The sequence below is a fragment of the Microtus oregoni genome, unplaced genomic scaffold (genome assembly GCF_018167655.1).
Source record: "Microtus oregoni isolate MIOR12 unplaced genomic scaffold, Mior012 000015F_ref0000493, whole genome shotgun sequence".
NCBI classification, from domain to species: Eukaryota; Metazoa; Chordata; class Mammalia; order Rodentia; family Cricetidae; genus Microtus; species Microtus oregoni.
Window position 1 is genome coordinate 35,434,168 of NW_024543074.1, and position 24,261 is coordinate 35,458,428.

General features: G+C 45.9%; 1 protein-coding gene across 1 annotated transcript in view; it reads right to left on the minus strand.

Annotated features, from left to right (window-relative positions):
• Cdrt1 (CMT1A duplicated region transcript 1) overlaps positions 1–22,499 on the minus strand; it is a 30,517-nt gene extending 8,018 nt beyond the window's left edge. The window contains exons 1-10 of the mRNA XM_041665372.1: positions 21,976–22,499; positions 19,013–19,180; positions 16,848–17,048; positions 16,626–16,753; positions 14,643–14,765; positions 11,999–12,108; positions 10,620–10,820; positions 8,221–8,342; positions 4,460–4,608; positions 2,505–2,647 (exon numbers count right to left, since the gene is read on the minus strand). Of these exons, the coding sequence (XP_041521306.1) occupies positions 2,505–2,647; positions 4,460–4,608; positions 8,221–8,342; positions 10,620–10,820; positions 11,999–12,108; positions 14,643–14,765; positions 16,626–16,753; positions 16,848–17,048; positions 19,013–19,180; positions 21,976–22,489 (1,859 nt within the window). The 5' untranslated portion in view covers positions 22,490–22,499. The remainder of the gene's footprint in view (positions 1–2,504; positions 2,648–4,459; positions 4,609–8,220; positions 8,343–10,619; positions 10,821–11,998; positions 12,109–14,642; positions 14,766–16,625; positions 16,754–16,847; positions 17,049–19,012; positions 19,181–21,975) is intronic.
• Between the last annotated feature and the right edge of the window lie 1,762 nt (positions 22,500–24,261).

Below are 24,261 nucleotides of genomic sequence, written 5' to 3' on the forward strand. Positions count from 1 at the left end.
CATAAGTTATTAGAGTGAGAACCAAGAAATACAACAAGTCATGAAGCAAAAAGCTAATCCTTTGAGACAATCAACAAACTTTGATAGATAATCAACAGTGAATCTTTACTAAAACTGACCAAGAAAATAAGATAGGAAAGGCTTTGGGTGTGGCTTGAGGTGCTTGCCTCGGCTGTAAAGCCCTGCTCAACTCCTAGCACTGAAAGCGAAATGAAACGAGAGAAGGTTCAAGAAACTAACGTCAGGAGGAAATTGGGGGACATTTCTGCTGACGGTGAGAAGTTCTATAGGTAGATGATGGCAACAGATGTACAACATTGGGAGTGGGCTGTAAGCTGCTCTATGTTAATATAGCAGAGTGTATATCAGGAGAGCTACGTCCCAATTATAAATTACAAATAGTTATTATGATACAAGTTGTGGAAAAGACATTGACGACCATTAAAAGCGAACAAAACATAAACAACTAAACAGAGTATAAGATCGCCATCTGTCAAACCAACTCTCCATGCTCAGATTTCTTTTCTCATACTCTTCTCCCACACTGTAATCAGAAGTCAAAATTTTAGTTGAAAACTTAATTGGATTCAAAAAGGAGATGCCTTCCTCTAGCTCCTTTTTCAGATAGTAACTGTCTGCCATATTCATAAGATGAATATCAGTGCAACCACTAGATATAAAAGAACACTTGCTGCCAATCAAATGTCTTTCAGCACTTGTATCTAGCTAATGTAATTACAGAGGGCCGGGGAGACCTACAAACAAAAGCATTGGCCACATCCTCCAGGTAGCTATCCTCTTCCCGTGTCCATGCCAGGTATCAAGAACCAATGTGAGGCCGGAGAGATGGTTCAGAGAGTAAGAGGACTGTGGCTCTCGAGAGAACAGGGGTTGGTTCCCAGCACACACATGATGGTTTCCCTGTGGCTACCTCTCACTCCAGTTCTAGGGATCCAACACCCTTTTCTGACCTCCACGAGCACCAGGATCACGTGGTTCACATCCTTAGATGCAGGCAAAACACACATAAAATAATGTGAACATCCACGAGCACCAGGATCACGTGGTTCACATCCTTAGATGCAGGTAAAACACTCACGCATAAAATAATGTGAACATCCACGAGCACCAGGATCACGTGGTTCACATCCTTAGATGCAGGTAAAACACTGACACATAAAATAATGTGAACAAGTCCAATTTAAAATGTTTAAGGAACAAATATGAACGGTGTGTTGGTGGCGACATCCAGCAAGAGTGGCGGTATCCGAAGCTGTCCGCTAGTAGACAGAAGGCCCGTTGGTTAACCAGAAGACAACCAAACTGTCAGGTTTGCTGGAAACACTATTTTCCAGTCTCTAAGTCTTACTGGATCCTGTTAAGAAGCTTTAAAAACAAATAATGAATCCTTTTCAGGAGACATCACGAAGGTGACTTCCTCCTTGAAGTGGCAATTTGATTGTCCAGGTGCTCCACTAGAAGGCTTGCTCACAGTTCCCTGGGGATTAGATCAATTCACTGAGCATAGGTATTTCTCAGCACCCACCTGCTAAAAATGTAGCCATCACGGACCACAAAGATCATGCCCATGTAGACACAGATCTTAGCCCCACACACTTCTCACAAGGCCAGTGTATAAGGAGTATCAGGAAATCTAGAGCCTGACTGACTGGTCAAACAGCTATCAGGATATTAAATAGATATCCCCCAGGGGAATCCACTTACTCTTTTAATCAAGTAATATAGCATTGTGTTTCGTGGCACTTTAATGCCCTGAGGGTAAAAAGCATTATCCGTTTAGCCTATAAAACCATAGGCACAGCAGAATCATTAGTTGGCCGCGGTAGCCTTTCACGTGAGCCCAGCTGTGAGCTCAGAAAGCTGTAACAGCCGCCAAGCAGCCAGCAGCACTGAATTTGAACTGGAATGGAAAATGGAACCCGTTTGCAAAGCCGGAAAAGAACCTACTTTGTAGACTTTGAGGGATAAACTTTTAAAATGTCTTTTGTTATTTTTAACACTTTGACATGTGGGTTATTTTAAGGTTTCGTGAGCACATTTCCTGGCAGAAAGACCAAGTTCAAGAATTCTAAGTTTAGATGTGGTGTTGTTTGGGACAATCTGTCGATGGCTAGCGGATGTGAGTCTATTGTGCGTCATGTGTTTTCTGTGATCTCAGCTGACAGTAGGCCGGAGAAAGATCACAAGTCCAACCCGGGCTACATAGGGAGACCTATTCTCCCTCCACCACATTTCCCCCAACAACGCCTGTTGTTTCTCAGGAGAAACAAGCTAGGGCAGGAAAGAATGTCTGACAGGGAGGATGGTGGTAGAGATGGGTAGAGGTGGGGAGGAAGCAGAAAGGGACGAGGAAAAGAAGGGCCGGGAGAGAGCAGCAGTACACAGAGGGACCCATCCACGAAGACCGCAGTCTCTATAGTGCTGGGGAAAGGAGGGAAGGCCACAGCCACACACACACACCCCTCCCACTCCCCAGCACCTACTTAGGATGCTTGAAGGCCATCAGGCACCGCTCGTACTTTCCCACCATGCTCCAGGCCATGACCAGGCCATCGGCACCTCCAGAGACGAGATGCCACTCGTTAAAGAACAGGCACTTTACGGCTCCCTCGTGTCCTGTGAGTGTCTGCAAGAGAAGATGCCACTTCTTTCAGACCCTCTCCATTCAGACTGTCACTCCTCTGCTAGCCAGAGCTGGAGGCTTCTTTGGCGGAATCCCAATGCTATACTCCCCTCCTGCGAGAGTGCCCCACGCTTAGCGTGGCCTTCAGCTGACTTAACTTCTCTAGGAAGGCCAGAGAAGCCCATGCCTCCGTGTTAGAGCCTTCCCCACTCAGGAAAAATGTGAGTAAGTTAAGTTCTTGTTCTGATGGGTCAGCTGCTGGAACAGGCAATATCTCGCTGGAGCACAGAGAGGCCTCAAGTCCCTCTTCCCTGCTGTCATCCTGAGCTCTTTGCCACATCTCAGAGGGTGTGTATGGGCATCCTTGTGCCCATAGCTGAGGCTCAACCACAATGACAGGACTGGTATGGGAAAATCCTACATTTCACTGTGATCCTGTGGTCCTGGCACAAGCGAGATCTTGCTAGTACCCACTAAAGCCAGGAGTCCAAATCCAGCAAGAAAGTTTGTGGACACACGCTGTGGTTTGAATGCACCCCAAAGAATCCAGGTGTTAGAAGTTGAACCCTCAAATTCAGAAGTCAGTGTTGGGCCTCTGAGAGGGCTAGCATTGTAATGTTCTGCCCTCGGGAATGTATTCATCTGGTCAAGGGCTTGTGGCCTATCCCAGGAGAGACTTTGTAATAAGAAGAGTTGTCTCTGCCACGCTTCTCTGTCTCACCATCTCTTGCTCATCTTCACCATGGCATGGCCCGTCACAAAGGCCTTTACCAGATGCCAGCACTGCTCTTGGATGTCTCAGTCTCCAGAATTATGAGCTAAACAACCTTCTATGTTAGCCTAAACAACCTTCTATGTTAGCCTAAACAACCTTCTCTGTTAGACTAAACAACCTTCTCTGTTAGACTAAACAACCTTCTCTGTTAGACTAAACAACCTTCTCTGTTAGACTAAACAACCTTCTATGTTAGACTAAACAACCTTCTATGTTAGACTAAACAACCTTCTATGTTAGCCTAAACAACTTCTATGTTAGCCTAAACAACCTTCTATGTTAGACTAAACAACCTTCTATGTTAGACTAAACAACCTTCTATGTTAGACTAAACAACCTTCTATGTTAGACTAAACAACCTTCTATGTTAGGCTAAACAACCCTCTATGTTAGACTAAACAACCTTTTATGTTAGACTAAACAACCTTCTATGTTAGGCTAAACAACTTCTATGTTAGACTAAACAACCCTCTATGTTAGACTAAACAACCCTCTATGTTAGACTAAACAACCTTCTATGTTAGACTAAACAACCTTCTATGTTAGACTAAACCAAACAACTTCTAATGGCTTTCAAGATGTCAGGTGTTCTCTTATCATTAGTAAGGACAAAAATTACTTTTCCAACACTCTTTTTTTTTTTTTTTTGCTTTACTGAAATTAGTGGTGGTGGGGCTTCCTTAGAAAAAGAGGAAATAATTTATTGGTGAAAAAAGAAGCATATGTCCATTCCCTTGCCACAACTTGGGCCAGGAAAAGGCGCTTTACCTCACCAGTTACAAGGCCCTTAACCTTACAAGGGGCCCTTAACCTTACAAGGGGCTCATAAACTCTGCAGCCTTCATCCATTGACAATGGGGAGCACGATGTGGGGTGGAGCCTACCTGACCTACCCTGAATGTCTTTGGAGATACTCTGATTTTCCCTGGTTGCTGGTTGTAACTCAGTTGCTTGAGTGTGATCTAGGGAGCTGCGTGGAGCGACAGACCTTCGTGCCCCTTCTAACCTGTCACCAAGGTTCCTACCCACTGGCAGCTCACCTTCAGCAGCTGAGCTGTGGCAATGTGCCACACCTTGACTATGCCTCGCTCACAGCTGCTCACGATGTAGGTCTCGCTGATCCTGGCAGCCAAGACGGGATCTTTGTGTTTAAATGTCTTCAGGCACTTCCCTGTGTCTATGTCCCATTCTGAAGGGGAGAGGGTGACAGGAAAGGAAAGGGGAAGGGGACAGGGTTACAGTGAAGTTCTGCTCCTTGTCATGCAACTGAGCTTACTGAATCTTCCCCAGAAACCTTCACCTGGCTGGTACCCCTTCGGGCTCTCCTGCCAACAGACCCATGGGAAAGCCAGCAATGCAGGGGGCCTTCTCTCTGACCCTGGGACTCTGCCTTGGAACAGTCCTGCTGGACAACCAGTGTGCAGGAAGCCTGAATTACGCTTGCTGTTGAACTTAGTTCTTGAAAGTCAAGGCATAGCTAGTGCCATGACCCTTCCAGGTGCTCTCTTCCTGGCCACGCCTTCCATCGCCACAGAAGGCGAGTTGCCATCCTTTCTTGGTATTTCTCGCTCTGACAGAGTGATGCATTGATATTTTGCTAATTGTGAACTTGGAGCCTTAATTGGGCCTTTTTAATTGCTGGACTCAAAATTGTATCCTGATCACTCAGTTAGTTTGATGAGGTCAGGGCCTAACTTCCCTGTCCCCAGTCTCAGCCCCACTGGTGATGTTCTGTTGATTCAGCATGCAGTCTCCCACACCAGCCCTGTGACATGGGTCACAAGGCTGGGACTTGAACCCCTGGCCCTGGACTTAGTCAGAATGCCCCATTGAGGGCCTTGGAGATGAACGCTCTCAGATGGTTTGGAGGCTGTGACTACCCTTCCATCACAAACCCTCATCTAGACAGTTTTCACCATGACTTTTGCACCTCACGAAACCGTGGTGGCAATGACATTCGTTCAGATGGATAAGGACATGGCAGTCGGGAGTGTGACTCCTTTGCTGGGTCTGAGCACTGTCATTTCCTATGTCCTTTCTCTCTGCCTATCCCTCAGAGGTAGTGACTCCCCAGGTCTCTGTTTTCTCTCCTTCTTCCTGCTTTCCTGAAGATGCTCGATCCACGCTCAGGTCTTGCGTCTTTCATTATGAGTTCATCCCACCACAGTCACGGGTTCCGCATCCTCAGATTTGACCAAAGACCACAGATCACAATATTTGGTAATGAAAATGGTATCTATACTAGACGCTGTACACACACACACACACACACACACACACACAGCTTTTGTGGCACTGTAACTAAACAATAATGAACAACTATTTATATGGCATTTGCATTTTGTTACATGTTATGTATTATCTAGAGGGTTAAAGCATACAGGAGGAAGCATAGGAGCTCAACACAAGTGTCATCTGTTTCACATCAGGCACACATGCATCCCCAGATGTAATTGGTATCCATGGGAGGAGCTCCTGACATCAGTCCCCTCTGGATACATTGAAATAAACAACTATCAAAGGCCACCTATCTAGATCCCTCTCCCAGTGCATCCATTTCCAGGAATTTCTCCCTTGAATGTCCTCATGAATCTCATTGCATTTGCTCTCTAAGGCTGCTAGAATATTCTGCCTCAAGGTTTCTGGCTGAAATACAAGTGGATTGTCTCTTACAGACGTGAGACATGATACCACATGACGAAAGTCAAGGAGTCAGCATGAGTATGCCCCCCTACAGCAAGGCCAAAGGAAACTCATTTCTCCGTGACCTTCTAGAAGCTACCCTATCCCTTGGTTCATGACCCATTCTTCCACCTTCAAAGTCAGCAACCTCCCACCTCCCCAACCCTCTTTCACAGTCAGACTGCCATCGGATTACAGTCAAAAACCCTTCTTTTTTATGGAGCCACAGAATACATCAGCCCACCATCAATAATATTCCAGAATAATCTCCACATTCTAAGGTCATTAACTTAATCATATCTGAAAAAAATCCTTTTTTGCTTCCCAAGATGTTTTAGTCCATATGCTGTTGCTTGAATGAAATACCTGACGTATGTGTTTACAAAGAGAAGACTTTATTCGGCTCAGGTTCCAGGGCATGGTGCTAGCTACTAGCATCAGCTCAGCTCTGTGGGGGACTCTCTTGGCTGTATCACATCATGGTAGAAATGAACGTGTGTGTGTGTGTGTGTGTGTGTGTGTGTGTGTGTGTGTGTATGCGTGTGAATGCGTGTGTATGCGTGTGTATGCGTGTGTATGTGTAAGGAGGAATACTGCTGAACCAGAAGCTGGGGAGCAACTGGAGTCTCCTGATCCTTTCTGTGAGCAATGCCCCAAGTCGGCTCCAAAACTTCCCAACCATATTCTTTGTCGCTTCTGCCTGCCACAGTGGTGACCAAACTTCCAACACTTGAGCATTTAGGGGAAACACAACCTAGCACAAGATAATATAATATAGTCACCAGTTCCAAGGGTTAGGATGTAAACATTTTTGCTTGGGCATTGCTCTGTCTGCCCTACTTGACTAGTCCTAAACTTGAAATGTCCATGACCTCCTCTCTATTTTCTCCCTACTTTGTTCTCCCTCTATAATGTTTGTTATGTCTGTGAATTATATCTTTATGTGACTGTCAGCTGAGTTTTTTTTCTAAATGGCATTATTACTTGCTTTTATAGCCTCCTTTTTATATCCAGTTAATGAGAACGTCCTGGCAATTTCCCCTCTGGAAGTCTCTCACCTGGGCCATTGACTATGAAGCTACATCCACCTGAGTTTCTTCATATTTGCTTGTTCTCAAGTATTTTGAAGACACGGTGGTAGTTTTCTAAAGAATCTTCATTTATTCCCTGTCCCCACACAGTTACGCTCTTCCAAGTTCTTCTAAACTCTCACCTGAGTTACTGTCTGAAGTGCATATTCCATCATGCCGGGGCCACAGGTGAAAGCAAGCACATCTGGGGCTTCCAGGCTCGGTTCTGCATCATGTTGCAGAAAGTTCTCCATAGCTGGTCCCCAAAGGAGCTCAGAAGAATACCCAATACCACGCACAGCAGTCCAGTCACAACAGACAGTGGGAAGGACTCAATGCAGCCGGCTTCATCCTCCTGCACATCTGTCTGTCCTTCTTCACGCTGCTTGAACTATCTCCTACTGTCTGCCTATGAAACTACTAGTCCTTCCGCTCACACTCACATGGCATCCTGCTGATGGAGTGTTTCCTAATTTACCCTTATTTCTATGGTCCCTTTGAACACTGCATGCAGTTAGAAGCACATGACTGAGAACCAGTCTTTGATTCAAATCCCTACTTTTTCTTCTTGTAGCTCTGATTGTGACTACTTTTCTGTCTCGGGTTGAGACGGTAGTGTTATTTATCAACGTGACAAAGTCTAGAATCACCTGAGAGATGGGCCTCAGAACACGTCTTTTGGGGATTATCTTAATTATATAATTGAGGTGGGATGATCCACCCACTGTGGGTGGTACCATTCCCTAGGCAGGGATTCTGAAGTACTGTTGGCTGGGTAGATTGACAGACGTATGAACAGATGCACAGATAAGAGAATAAGGAGCAGATATAGAAACGAGTGAAGCACAAATTGGTGCCTGAAATTCCAGACCCCAGGAGGCTGAGCTAGGAGGATTAGGAGTTCAAAGCAGCCCAGGCTATATCCCGAGACCCTGTCTAAGGTGGAGACGAGGGAAAGAAAGAAGGGGAGGGGAGGAGGGGCAAGGGAGAGGAAGGGAGAGAAGGGGAGGGAAGAGGAGAAAATGAGGAAATTAAGGCAGATTTCTTACCTTTCACCTGTGCGTCTTTTGCTCCAGATACAAGCCTGTTCTTATATAAATCCAGGCAAGTGATTGTCCCCTGGTGGCCATAGAAGATTCGTATGCAAGCCCCAGTTGTCACATCCCAGTATCTGCGGAAATGGGGATGGGGTGAAGATTTTCTGAAGGCCCCAAGGGTCCTATTGTACAGGGTTCGTTTAAATAAGTAGGTAGCTAGTACACAGTAGGTAGTTAGTAGGCAGCAGGGCCTTGCCACCATCAGCACTGGTAAGATCATCCTCACTGAGAAACCAAATCAGCAACGTGTGCACTTCAGGACAAGGTAAGCAAGTCTGCTGGGCACAGACCAACCTACAAAGCTCAGAATCATTCCTCTATCTACCCATAGCCAAACTGAAAGCACATGGCTGTGATGCCATTCTTAGTTAAATGGAATAAGAGTGCACAAGTCTGTTCTAAAGAGAGTTTTAGACAGAACAAAGAAGGGGGCTGGAGAGATAACTCAGTAAGAAAGACAAAGGCCTGAGTCTGAATCCTGGAACCCAAATAATTTACAGAGCCTGACATGGTGACCTGTGCTTGCACTGTGGGTGCTGGGGATGTGGCAGATCCCTGAGACTTATTGACTGGTCAGCCTAGCCTGCTAGGTGAGTTCGAGGCCAGTGATACACTTGAGCTCAGAAGGGAAATGGTGGCTCCACACTGAGAAAGAAAACGTCTTGCATTTGGGAAGTCCCAGGTTCAGTCTCCTACACTGGGAGCATCCTGAGGAGTGAGAGGGAAAATAGAGGCAGAGATAGAGTAAACTAACAGACAGATAAGTACAGAAATAAAGCCTTATGGAGACTAGCAATGATCACACGGTGTCACTGGCATGTTACAGGCAGCTCATTTCCCTGTCCCCTATGTCCAAAAACAAAACTCAAACCAAACCAAACCAAAGGCAGAGAGAAGTCACAGATAAATGAGATAAAGGCCTTGCCCTATCAGATAGAAAGTCTTACAAACCAAAGCAATTAAAATGTTGGGCAACGACTGCCAAAAAACAACCAAAAGAGAACCGAGAGCCCAGAAATGGCAAGATAGAGACGCAAGTCTGGGGACACAGCTAGCCGTATAGGACATTCTTTTTCATGAATGGTGCTGACATGGCTGGGGATACCAGTGAAGAGCCTCTTAAAACAATACAAGGGCAGAACAAAGATGGTTTGGGATAGAGTGGAGACCTGAAAATGAAAGGCAAAAATAAACCAACATAGGGCTTTAACGAAGACACCACAAAGCCAGACATGATGCTGAATGACTATAATCCTAGAATTCAGGAAGCTAAGGAGGGAAGGTTGCCCTGAGTTCAAGTCTAGCCCGGTTACATAGCTAGATACTTAAGAAAAACATCACCCAAACTCATGCACACAGACACCAGATGTTGTGTGACCAAGATCATCTGTGGGAGCACCCTAGGGCTAAACACCAGAACTAATACAAACATTCATCTGTACAAATATTCACCCAGGAAAACACTGCCCCACACAAATCAGCTCTGACTGCTGTGCACATCATATGGCAAATCTTAAACCGAGTCCAGGGCAAGAACCAAGTGTTTCCAAAGTACAATTCCGTTTATTTTGACTCAAAACGTGGGTATAAGTAAATAGTTAATATTTTTGAAAATCTATAAGTAAGAAGAAAAATCTATAAAATACAAAAGAATAATCAATATAAAACTTTGGGCAACATTACCCCATCTGGAAAAAAAAAAAAGAAAACAAGGAGGAGGAAGTCACTCAGAGGTCAGGGAAGGGCTCTTTCCTGGTCTGAGCATGAGTGTTCATTGCATTCTTTAAAATATAAGAGGCTGAAGGGATGGCTCAGCCATTAACCCAAGTTTGGTTCCTGCACCCACACCAGACAGCTCCGGGGCATCCCACACCCTTTTCCAGCCTCCAAAGGCAACTGTGCTCATATCCATATACCCATTCACAGACACACACATATATACACATAATTTAAAAAATTTTTAAATCTCTAAAACTAAAATAAATGAATATATAGTTTAAACATGATTTGATTCCACATTATATTCTACATTTAAAAAACTAGTTTCCCTTGAAGGAATTTTTTTAAAATATAAATTATATCTTTATTTAATAATATTTTAAAAAATGAAAAAAAATACCAGATTTTCAATGTCCCCATCTGATAACTTACAAATCTGTTTCAAAGTTTAAACAGTAAACAAAATCTTGACTTTTATCTTGCAAAAAAAATCTACTTTTATAGATATTCTAGAACTATTAGAATTCAAGATAACCTATAAATAAATACAAATGGAAGAAGCGTGCCTGTCACAAAAGGCCAGTTTTTGCTGGCCCTAGGCAGAACAGTGACCATGACCTTGTGTCTCTCACCTGATACTCAGGTCGTAACTCCCACTGAAAAGGACCTTCTCCTCATTAGACAGGAAGAGAGCCCTGACGCTGCCCGCATGGCCTCGGAACTCGGTCGGCATCTCCTTGGCCTGCATGACATTCAGAAGGTGGATCTTCCGATTGGATGATACGGCCATTAGATCTCCCCCACTATAGTGGATGATTCTGTTTTGGTCCTTCCTGAGTTTCAGGGTGTAGAGGGGATGGATTACAGGAAAGAGGAGTTAGCATCCTTCCTGGGCTCCCATAGCCCCTGACTTTTGCCTGCATCCGTGGAATAAGGAAATGTAGGGCCTTTCAGAAGGCAAGGCCAAGTGATAATGGGACCTGATGATCCCTGCCTCACGCCACAGAAGTCAAGGAGGATTAAACCCCAAAGACGTGGGTAAATTTACTTTAAAAATTATATATTCTGCTTATGTACACTATGTCCCCCAAAGGTAGACTAGACGGAGTGGCGTTCCCAAACCTAATCGACCATGGTAGTCTGTTTCTCATAGAAAACTTGAGAGGAATAAAGTTGGGAAGTCCCATGCACACTGAGTTTCCTTTCTGTCTTTCCCCCTTAACCAGTAGCCCAGGAGCAATTGTCAGGATCAGATTACTAGGCCCATGAGTACCATTGACAGTAAACAAGGATGTGGTCCTTGGTCACAGCGACCTTTACAGTCACTCAGCCCACCACTGCCAGGTGAGAGGAATTGATTTCCTAATCAGAAAACTACCACAAAAATTGGCTATTCTAAACAGGATAACCAAATAATTGACCAAGCCAGTGGGAACACTCCTCCACGGCCTCTGCATCAGCTCCTGCCTCCAGGATCTTGCCCGGCTTGAGTTCCTACATTGGCTTCCCTCAGTGGACTGTGATTCATGATGTGTAAGCTAAATAAAACCCTTTCCTCCCCAAGTTGCTTTTGGTCATGTGTTTCTTCACACCAATAGCAACCCTACCTAAGATAAATGTTAGTGGCGGCTGTCTCTTGGTGATACAATTTCAGGAGACTTGTATTTCTCTGTGCACTGGCTGGGATTGATAGGACTTTTCTCCGTGTATGCTCTCAAGTTAGAATAAGACAACAGTGAAATTTCAAGGAATCAAAGTTTCATGTGTGTAATCTGTACAAAAGTTTTTTTCGGTCAGGATACCTAAAACTAAAGAAGGTGTCCTGGGCTGCAGGAACGGTACAGGTTGAACATTCGTTGTTCAAACAGGACCTTATGCAAGCTCAAACCTGGAGCCTAAGTGGAGGAGCTCTGCCTTCCCAAGTCAGTGAAGGTCCAGAGAGGCTTACAGTGCCAGCCGGAGTACCACAGCAAGGGTCCCTAAAGATCTAAGTCCTCAAGCCAGGGCTTACGTGTCAGAGAGAATGCGGATGTTGTAGGTGCCGCAGAAGACATTCCTCTCCTCCATCTGTACCATCTGAGTTTCCTGGTTCTGGTACGCAGTCCACAAGTTGTAATCATTCTGAAGGAGACATAGTCAGAGTCAGCGGTAGAGTCCTGGATGCACTGCCCCCATCCCCAGTCTCCCATGGACTCTTTCCTTCAAGGATGTAGCTGCTGTTTGGGGTTGATGGGGAGAGGCCCATAAGTGGGCACTAAAGTTACCTGTGAGAGAAAACACTAAGATGTGGGGTACTACTTCATGTTTCACCTCTGAATTTTCTACATTTCAGCTCTGCGCGTTTTCATGGCTGAATTTCAAGTGTTGCCTGGAGTGCAACTCTACTGAATATGAGTACACGTGAGCAAGCTCACACGGGCATGCTCACGTGGATATGCTCACACGGGCATGCTCATGCGGGCATGCTCACGCAGGCATGCTCACAGGGCATGCTCACGTGGAGATGCTCACACGGGCATACTCACACAGGCATGCTCACACAGGCTAGATCACGTGGACATGCTCATTCAGACAAGCTCACACAGACAAGCTCACATGGACATGGGCATGTACATCAAATTACAGCTGCCTTTGACCAACCATCTCACAAAATCGGGATGTTGAATTTGTAGTACAGGTACCCAGTAGCACAGAACACAGCAGAACATCAACCACATGGGAAACTGTGCTGCACTTGGTACCGTTGAGTCCAGTGTGCGTATGCATCTGACCATGTCCCTGCAGCTGACTCACAAAGTAGACCACTCGCCCACATGGTACACTCATCATCTTACAGGTGACACATTTCTGAGACTCAGAGAGGGAAAGTGAATTTTATCAAACCTCAACAGGGTGATTCCCTTTGCTTCTCGCCTTCCCTTCTTCTTCCCCCCTTTCCACCCTCCTTCCCTCCAGGCATCCACCACACCATTTCTGAATGGCTCCAGCCTGCCAGGCATGGCAAATTCTAGTATAGAAGACTGAACTGAACATCTACTTCCGTTTCTTTTCCCAGCCCTCAAGAAGCTGGAAAGCAGACACACTCAACTTGTAGGAAAGAAAGAGGGAGGCTGTCGTGAGAGCAAAGACTACGACATCGTGTGTGCATCAGGCAGGGCCCAAGAACATCCCCTTGGAAGTCTCCTTCAAGCTCAGCGTTCTCCTCTGTGTCCTGGACCCTCCTTAGATGCCTTCATCCCTCTGCTAACTCTTGAGCTGTAGCCACAGAGATGCTCCAAAAGAATCTGCAGACCTGCCTTATCTCCAGGTCCCATGAAGCTTGTTAGACATAAAAGAGAAATAAGCGCGCACACGTGTGTGTGTGTGTGTGTGTGTGTGTGTGTGTGTGTGTAACATGTGCCTCTGTCACTCAACTGACTAGAAGTCCTTAAGCTTTTCTGACCCTCAGTTTCTTTATTGACAAAATGGATAGATGAACCAACTTGGAGATGAAAACTTGCAGGTAAATAAGATTCACAAACGTCTTTTCTTAATTTACATAGTTTATGAAAATGTCTTCTAACTGGCGACTTTCTTTCTTTCTTTCTTTTTTTTTTTTAAGGTAAGAGGTTCCATTTTTTTGCTTTTGTTTCTGAGCCAGTTCAAGCTGACCACAAACTCACTATGGAACCTAGCAATCCTGCCTCAGCTGAGATTTCAGACATGTGCCACCACACCTGGCAATATAAGAGATTTCACATAACTCTGATTTTTTTCCCTTCTCCTGAAAGCTCCAATTTTCTGGGAGGTCAGATTCCACAGTCCTCGATGGCGTGATTAGCTGGAGCTGTGAAGCCACTGGACCCTTTGGGAGGGCAGCAGGCTCTCGGTTCATCACGGTCTCACTAGCCTGCACAGCCCATGCCGCCCACTCTCTCCTCTGTGTTCTCTGCCTGGCACTGCACACACATGAACAAACCATCTCTAAGTTGTACTCCGCAGGTTCCCTATGGGCCCCCAAGTCAAACCACCCTTCCCTGAAGTATCCTTTTAGTACCAACTGAATATTTCTGAATAAATGGAACTTCAGCAGAGCAGAAGGAGTAGAAATCTCATGGTCTCAGGGATAACTACAATGCTAGATAGTAAATGCACAATGCTCCAAGTATCTTCCCTTCGTTCTACAGTACTGCCTAAGAAGTGATGAGGAGAGCTATGGGTAATGGAGTCATCCTCCCATCAAGGAGCAGAATGGACCTGGCAGTGAGGTAAGCAATCTGGCATTCTAAACAAGCCTTGGCCCTCTTTTCCTGCTCTTCTCATTCTAAAGCAGCGGACTCAAGTGCCCTTGAGATGTGTGGATTGCCAGGACAAAGGGGAATCCGAGGCATGGCTGACTCTGTTCCCAGCCTCTGAAATTTCCACTTAGATGACTTTAATGCCACTGACATAGACCACTGGGGAGGACACCCCAGTGAATTCTACTCATCCAGCAGACGATGCCAAGGCTTACGTAGAAGGAGTGACTTGTATGTGGGAAGCAGCACAAAACTTTTGTCTCCTTCAGAGAGTGGCACCTCCCACGAACCTAGGTCCTTGTTTGTGGGTGTCAGCCTTCAGTGGCCGACAGGAACCTGACACCTGCGGCTGCTTACCCAGACATCAGGGAGACCCACCTTTGTTCTCAGTTTCCACTTCTGACTTTTTGATCGCGAGTGCTTCCCGTCGTCTGCTATTTTAGGGACTGGGATGGAGACTTTGCTGGCATAATTAGGATCTATTCCCCTTGTGTAGGACCCCTGCGTGGTTTAAAAAGAAAGCAAGACTTCACGTGGACATCAGCACTCTATGTATATTATACTATCCATAATAACTAAAATGTAGAACTAAGTAAGTATCCATTAAAGAAGAATTTTAAAAAGTGTATGTGTGTGTGTGTGTGTGTGTGTGTACATGTATGCATCTCCACAATAGAATGCAAGAAAACAGAAATACAAAGGAAATCCTGTCATTTGCAGCAATGTGCACGGAAGCAGAGAACATCATGTTAAGTGAAATAAGCCAGACACATAGAGACAAATACATGATCTCACTGTGCAGCATCTAACAAAGTTGAGCTCATAAGAAGTATAAAGAATAGTGATCACCAGAGACTGAGGTGTTCCAGGGGGGTAGGTGGCAGAAATTGTGGTCAAAGGACACATAGAGTTAGAGAAGAAGAAGTTCAAGAGATCTATTGTATGGTAAGTTCACAATAGCTAATGAAGATATATTGTATTCTTGAAAATGTTAAGCTAAGTGCGCGCGCTCTCTCTCTCCAGAGAGAAGTGATGTATTCATTAGTGGCATTTAACCATTCCACAATGTATATATACTTGAAAACATTATATCCTATATGATAAACACTTACAATGTTATCTGTCATCTCGAGAAAAATACTTTGTGGTACTAGGTGTTGAACTAAGCACTCTACCACTGAGCTACATCCCCGGACTTAAATATATTTTTAAAACACACACACATGAAATAACTCCTCTTCGTTTCTACTCTCCAGGAGAAAACGGGGAAACTAGTTCTTGATGAAATCTGAAGATGGTCAAGACCTGAAGGCCCAGACCTGGACAGTTAAGACAAGATTCTGTGTGGACAAATCAAGAAAGATAGTGAATGCCAACCAAATGCCTGGAACGAAGCCGGCATGAGAGAGGGGCAGTTCCTGACAGTGGCCTGCTAACTGTGCCTGCCTCTCTTCCTTTGTCACTACCCAAACTACAGGGTTCGGGGTTAGGTCTCAGGTAAGAAACAAGGGTAGAGATGCCAGAGATGCTTACTGTTGGAGAAAACTTCCTATTAACCTGAACCCACTGCATGTGGGCCTTGTAAAGATATGGATAGCTTGAAGCTGATTCAGAAGTTTGTGGCTTTCTGGTTGAAGAAGCCACTGTAACTCTTTGTGCAGAGGGAGAATTGCCTGCCTCTCTAAGTTTGGGATCTTGCTGTTCTAGAGATGATGATGACTAAGAGATCTACTGTATAAGTTCACAGTAGATAACGACGATAGATTATAGTCTTGAAAAGGCAGAGTATTATTGGCATGCTCTCTACTATATAAGGTGATGTATTCATTAGTTAAGGACGGGCAACCATCTCAGAAGCTAAGGTTCCCAGAGTTTTGCACATGCTAGACAAGCTCACCACCACTGGGCTGGAGCCCCAGGCCTCTGAGTGTTAGGAAGCCCCCGTGTTCCTTGGAGATTTCTGCTTTAAAAGGATTTTTTTTTTTGGTCCATTTGTTTAGTTTGTGGGTATGTGTCTATGCGGGTGGGCACATATACCACAGCACACGTGTGATCACAGGAAAACTTGCAGAAATTTGTTCTCTCTTTTCATCACGTGGATTCAGGGGATCGAACTCAGGTCATCAGGCTTGGCAGCAGGTGCCTTCAGCCACCGAACCATCTTTGCCGGCCCACCCCTAAGGTTTCTGTGTTCATCCCTGCTGAGCACAGTGACTGTGGAAAGGCAAGAGGTCAGAGCACCGGGGAGTGCCGCACGTGTGGGTAGGAAGCCATTTGGGGGTCTATCAGGGAGATGCCAATGTTCAACCTTACTATGGAAACAAAGCTGATCCACAGACATTCCCCTGAGACCCAAAGTACCTGCAGGAGAGTAATCTGGTTCTGGAAGAAGGAGTGCATGGACAGGTCCACCTTGACTTGCTGGGTCAGAGCGGCCCAGTGCTGGCTCACAAAGTAACACTTGTTCAGACTGTTCTTATCCAGCATTCCTGGGAGAAAAAGAAAGAAGGTGGACCTAGAAACCCCCCACAGTTGGGCCCCGATGGAAAGTCTCTGGGAAATCCCCCCAGCTACCCAGCGTACTTAGAATGTACTTGGAGATGTGGAGGGGCAGGTAACGGATAAAGTCCCGATATTTGCTGGACCCAGAAGACAGGACTTGAACCTCATCCAGGCTCAGCAGCAGGTTGCACGGATCGTCTGCCAGCCTTGATACGCCCGCTTTTCCAGAAATCTGTTTATTCATCTCGGAAATACACTGAAGCGAACTCTTCCCTTTTTCCTCTAGAGCAAAGCCAGAGAAAGGTAGGAGGTTGAATTGCATCTGTGATGACTCTAGTCCCCAGGCAAATCCACTGCGAAGCCTGCCCCCAAATAGGTCTCCGTGTCTAGCCAGGGGCCACCGACTCTTCTCATCGGGCTCTTTCGCCACCGAAACAGAACCTCATGACTCAAACACACAAGTACTTTTCGGCTCCAGATGTAGAGTGAAGACCGATATGGCATCTTAGCTGGAATTTCCTATAAAATGCTCCAATGAAAGAGAAATCAGTCCAGAGAGTGCTTGTCGCGCAAACATAACTACCTGAGTTTTGATCCCAAGCACCAACTTAAAAACCATGTGCAGTGGTCCACACCTGTAAGCCCATCACGGGGTGGGGGGCGGGGTCAGGAAACAGAAAGATCCCTGGGACTCACAGTCTAGCTATCAGTGAGCTCCCAGCTCCATGAGAGATCCTGCCTCAATAATTAAGATGGAGAACAACTAAGAATACCTGAGGTCAACCTCTGGCCTCCACGTGCACCACACAGCATCTACACACACACACACACACACAATACGCTAGTAAAAGAAAAATTGAAACAATTTAAAAGGAGGGAAGTAACGAATTAAAATAGCCGGGTTAAAAGTGTCGCTCAGTGCTGAAGCACTTACTAGCAAGGATGAGGCCTGAGGTTCAGTGACCAGCATTGCACAATTACTAAGACTGCTAAAACATTGATCATCGTTGGTCAGTATGACTAGGGGTCAGATGGCTAGCTATTATGCTGTTCTATGTACTTTTGAAATGCGAATTTTTCACTTAAAAGGTATTTTGTATTTCTCATGCCTAGTTCATGGGCCGTCATCAATCACACAATGTTTCAGACAGTGATGGACAGCATGTAGGACCTAGCCTGGTTATACAGTAGGCTACCCCGTCCAGGTTTATGAACATACACGTCATAACGTTCACACAACGGCAGAATCAGCTGGCAATACAATTCTCAAAACACATCCCTAACTGGGTGTGGCTGCACACCTGTAACCCTGCCACTTGAGAGGCTCAGACAAGAGCTACAAGTTCAAGCCCAGAGTTAACTAACTACTTAGCAGATTCCAGGTCAACTTGGACTGATGGACCCATGAGTTCATGTGCCTCATTTCAGAGACCATCTTGGGAAGGTCATCTGGTCTGGAGCCACACTCCATACCACATTAATTCCCCTCAGAAAACTGTATCCAGTGCTTCAAAGACAGCCGCTGATGAGGTGAACTCTAGAGGGCCACCGTGTACCACACCAGAGCTCAGGGGACAGACACACGGTGGCCAAGGATAGAGGGGAAAACTGGGGGACGCTCTAAAGAGCTCCTTTCTGAGCTCTTTTCAGGAGTGTCTTAGAGAGCCCACAGGAGTGAACGCGTAAGCATGAGTGGCAATCATGACCAGTGTGTAGCCTTCTACCCTTACCAGCTGTGAGAATTAAATGAGGAAAAAAAATCCAAGAGCCTGGCACAGAACGCTAAGGGCAGGCTAGTTTTCACAGCTGACGTCCCCAGCTTGTACAGCCTTGTCAGCGCCTCCAACTCCACTGAGTTTCCCCGACCTCATATACAGAAGCCCTTGACTTTATGTAAGGTCACAAAGTCATCATAAGTAAAAATAATACCTCGCTGCCACGTGCCTATGATTGTGATAAGTGGGGGAGTCAAGAAGGACCATGAGTTCAAGGTCAGCCAGGGATACATAATAATAAGACTGACCCAAAAAGCCACAACAAAATGTTTTTACCACCCCATAACCATTAAAAAAATTTAAAAAAAAGAAATCTTAAGTCAAACTCTGTAGGTGCTGGTGTTCTCTGACACAGGATGCCATCCAATCACACACACAAAAAAAAAAAAAACCACCAAAAGATTTTTTTTTTAACCAAAAACCCTGTCGGGTGAACAATCTAACTCACCTGATGCTCGAGCCTAGACTTACCAGTAGTGTCTTTCCCATTTTCAGCCCCCATTTTATTGCGCGAAGGTCTGGACATAGGGAACGACATGGGTTTGGGTCTAGCTGCCCAATGGACATATGAAGTGTCAGATGCGGGGTTGTAGCTTTTCTCGGGGAAAAACATTATATCGTTGGAGTCTTGATTGAGGCCTGGTGAACAAAAGCCAAGACAAGTTTGCACTGAAGTAGGTGTACAGAGGGAGATGAAGTAGAGAGACAAGGCCTTGTCTTTCCTCGTTTGGTTAAATGCAGTCAGTTTCTGGAATCTCTCAGTCAATTGCTAATTGAAAAGTGAAAGCAAGCAACCTGTATCTGCAGCAGACATCCACGGAGCTCTTGTCCCTCGTCTCTGACCAGTCCAGCGTAACAACTGCCGCCACATTTGGTCCGGAGTCAGCATTAAGAGTGAACTAGCGACAGTTTAACATTCCTGGGAGGTTTGTACAGGCTCTGTGCAAATACTATTTTAGATTAAAAAGAACTTGAGCATCTATAGATATTGAGGTCCTAGAATCAACATGCATGCATGTGTATGCACACACACACCGAGAGAGAGAGAGACTGAGAAGCATCCATGCAGAACATACCAGAGACTTATTAGTTTTACTCGAGGCCTCTGAGTTTCTGTGTAAAAATCTCGGAAAGCCTCCCCCGGGGCTCCGGGGCTCCGCCAGGAAAGCTATGCTGCAGACTTTGTTAGCCTTCTGTATTTAAGGAGAGAGTGGTGGAGCCATGGGAGGAGCTACTGGAAGGATGGCTCTCCGAAGCTCTCTCTGATTCCCTTCAACGCATAACTGCCCTTGTAGCAGATTAGAAACCTTAACTTTTAAGAAATACTTATTTTTATGTGCACTAGAGTGCAGATGCCCTTGGAGTTCAGAAGAGGGCGTGGAGATTATGAAGTACCCAGTGTGGGACCTCTGCAAGGCATCTCTCCAGCCCCAGAACTTAACTTTTTAAGAGAGATGATCTCCCAGGCAAAGAAAATTGCCTTGATCTATAACTAGTCTTATACAACCCCGGTGTAAATCGCTGAGTCTTACAGCATTGGATGGAGTCGTAGAAAGAGAACTATGGACACATTGCACAAAAGAGCCCAGCACAGTGGAACATGTTGGGGGCTTTCTGCTGCCATGCTGGATGATCAAGCCCCAAGGCTCAGATTCCCCAGATTTTGTTTCTTTATTATAAACTTAGGGAGCAGCCCACTCATCTAACTTAGTTTCAATGCACTTGGATTCACTCATTTTTTTTCCTCAACTGTCTCATCCTTTATATCCTTGACACCAAAGATACAAAGAGAGGGGTTGGAGAGATGGCTCAACTGCTACTTGCGGAGGATGCAGATTCGGTTCCTCACACTCACACGGCAGCTCACAATAGTTTGTAACTCCAGTTCCAGGGATCTGATGCCCTCATTTGGTCTCCACAGGCATCAGACATCTGCATGGTACACATACATACCCATAGGCAAAACAACAAAATAAAGATAGATACATCTTTAAAAAGAAAGGAAGAAGGGAGGGAGGGAGGGAAAAAAGAAAGGAGGGAGGGAGGGAGGGAGGGAGGGAGGGAGGAAGGAAGGAAGGCAGGCAGGCACACAGAAAGGAAACCAGCTGACATGTATGAGGATCTCGTTTCATCATCTGACTTTGAAATTCCTTTGAAAGTCGTGAATGGCAATGGATGCCTATAATTAACCCCAGCACTTGGGAGGCTGAGGAGGAATACCCTTGAGTTTCTAGAAAATAAGTGAAATGTATGCCCTGGCAATGCTGAAGCATGCATGGGCAGCCCATATATGGCAAGTTTGTTGACCTTGTCCATATTGGGTTCCATGGTCTGAGTTGATGAGGACGAATGACCAGGTCTCTTCCTCAAGAGGGCACCAGATCTCATTACAGATGGTTGTGAGCCACCATGTGGTTGCTGGGAATTGAACTCAGGACTTTTGGAAGAGCAGGCAGTGCTCTTAACGGCTGAGCCATCTCTCTGCAGACCCTGTCTCTAAAGCGGGGATGCAGGGAGTTCCATTACCCCACAGATAGGACCACAGCTCAATACCCACTTTCAAGAGCTCAAACTCCAAAATTCCTCCTTAAGACCACCCTTCCTGCTCTCCTCACCGCCCCTGGCTAAACCTCTTCTCCAGTCCCTTATCTCCCTGAACCACTCTATGCCAGGGTCTCTCCCACTAGAAAGACTCCTGCCTCTCGTCTGCTTTATTTTGCTTCCAAGACTTTGCTGTCAATACTCAGGACCAAGAAGGTTCTCAGCAAGGCCCAGCAATATCTGCATCAACCAGAAACAGACATCTGGACCCCTCAGGCCTACTGGACATCACCTCAGACCAGCTGCTGGGTCAGGCTCATTTCATCAAACCCTGTTGGAGACTCGGACGCAGGCTACTGCCTGTGAGCTAGTGCCTGGAGCAATTTGGACTTTTAGCCACATTTTGATCTCTAAAACATCTTATTAAGATTTGGTTTCATGCTTAAGCAAGAAACAAGGTAAGATGAAACATTTTTTTAAGCTGTAAATTGTGTTGTTTGGCTTGACTTCTGCCCCTAGCTGCTGAGAAGCAAAATGTAGTTCCCCCCATCACGTCCCTCCAAGCCCAGTCAAACCCTGATGCAAGAAAGAAATGACACCAGCTTGCAGTGGTCAGAGCCTGGGCTCAGCCATTCCCAGCTGGAGGCAGACAGAAAGTTGTGTTCAGTCCCCATGGTTGAAAAGGTCTGTCGTTCCATCTGTGTTTGTCAGCGGATAGTTTTCCAGAATGAAGTCCCTCTCCGCAGTCCCTCCTTTGGTAAACGATCGGGTGTCAAGACAAGGTTCACAGAACTGTACCCTGCACAGTGGGCGGTCACCGTCCTCCCAAGTATGCCTGCACCTGTGCCCCGCCACAAGCCTGCATTCTGGTCTCTGGGGCCCTGTGCCCTCACCTGAGATATTGTTCCACTCTTTGACGAACAGGACTCTGATCGCATCGGCGGCAGTAAGCAGTAACTTTGAGTCACACATCTGCAGCAGCAGGAGGGTGTAGTTGGCCTTGGTCCGATGGGTGCTGTTGCCGAACCAGTACAGGATCTCCTTCATCTTCTGCTCCGCTGTTTTATCCAACATCTGGTTCAAGGAGGACTTCACAACCTTCTCCTCCTTCCCCTCCTTCCTGCTGAATTTGATTCGAGACCTGTTATAGATGAAGTCCTTCCCCTGGGTGGTCTGTAGGATATTCTGGAAGTAGTGTAACAAATACAGGCTATTTAACTGCCCCAGGATGCTAACTAGAAACCTCCTCTGGGATATGTCGCTGACCCTCCGGAACCACTCTTTGGTAGCAAAGATCTTCCACGCTAAGACACAGGTTTCACACTTCTGGCACACAGGAACCCAGTCAAGTCCCCTTTCACAACGAAAATAGAGGGCCTGCTTAAGTCTTGGTTCCATGTTTTCCATGACTCTCGGATGACCAGTTCATTTTAACCTTGCCCGTTAGCAACAATATCAAAACACCAGAGAGACAGGGGAAGCAGAAAAATAGCCTTTTTGGAGCCTCTTCGTGATTAACATCTGGAGAAAACAGAAGCCACTGCGATGGATGGAAAACTGGTCTGACCCAGAAACTGCCTGTAGAAGTCTGGCTTTTGTACTGACCTCCTTGGAAACATAGCTTTACCGTAAATCTTCTAAGACTGGCACTGCAAAAGTAGAGGCAGTTGCTGTATATTCTGGAAGAGATGCTCATCTCATTTCTCTATCAGGTATGCTGTTCACCAGACATAAAATAGACACAGCCCCCTTTAAAAATAAAAACGTCCGGAGCTTTCAGTTGTTGTTAAAAATGACTCTTGAATATTCATAAATGTAGACTTAGGTGTGATCTTCTTACATTTGTAGTCACTAGACAGACCGTTCCACTGCCCCCCAAGTTATTGCCATGGTGGAAGCACAAATGTTTAGCATCAATGGAGGGTATTTAATCACTTCTCAGTGCCGGAGAGAAATCTTCAGGGGACCACTGCCTGCTCCAGAAGTTTCAGCTGTCCCAAGGATAGCCTCAGTCACAGGCCCACCCATGTTGAGAGGGGAGGTAGTGTGGCTTGGTAGTGAAGACTGTGAGGTCTGGGGTACGGCTTTGGAGTCTGGTCCCCAGTGCAGCTGCTCCTTGCTCTGTGGACACCAGGAGGTCGCTTGATCATCTTCAGTTTCCTCGTCTGAAAGTGGATGTAACAGTGATGATTTCTACTTCACAGGGGGACAGCGAGGCCTAAGTGAGATGCTGTACACCTGAAAGACTGCCCAGCACTTACATCACCCTCACGACACAGTAAGTATTGCCACATCATCATTGCAGGAGTCTCCGTGTGTGTGTGTGTGTGTGTGTGTGTGTGTGTGTGTGTGTGTGTGTGTGCGCGCGTGTGGTTTTTAAAAGAAAAACTACATGAAACGTATGTCATACCTGCTATCGGGGATATTGTCCCTTCAGCCCTGACTCATGATACCCCCCAAAAGTAACGAGTTGGGTTATTAGAGCCAAACACATGTACATAGGGCTCCTCAAGGAGAGTTCTGCTCACCCTGACATCCTGGGAGAAAACGCGGTTCTCCCTGAGCTTCGTAAAGCATTCACCATGAAGCGTGACCAAATTCTCAGCGTTGGTGAGAATGCATGAGTGTCCCCTGTTCTAGTGCTCATAGATCTGAAATGTTTCCAAATGACTAACGAAGATGGGCTACAGTGATCACCTAGCAGCAGTGACGAGGTACGCTGAGATAATTCTCCTCCTTCATACAAGACTAGGCTCATGTCTTAATGTCTTAGCTATGTGGTCTTCGGCAAGCTACAGCTCCTCTGAGCTGGCCTCAGTTTCTCCACTTAGGAGACCTTCAGGGAGGAAAGCAGATGTATTGTAGCTGATGTGTGGATTTAGATAAACCCCACGGACTCAACCGATGCTATTATTTTGATTACTCCTCTGGCATTATATAACACAGATGGCTTTCCAGTGCCCTTCTGAAGGCTAGAACAGTTGGAGAAGGCAGTGGAAATCATCACTGGTTGCCTGCACTGGTGATCACATGTAAGGCCCAGGGTTAGTTCTAAAAACTCACCCTCTTCTGTGTAGAGAGAACTGGAGAACAGGCAGAGGGCATTGAGATCTAAGCCACCACAAAGCAGGCAGATAGGAAGAGGAGGCCCAAAGCACACTGTCCGAATACACAAGAGC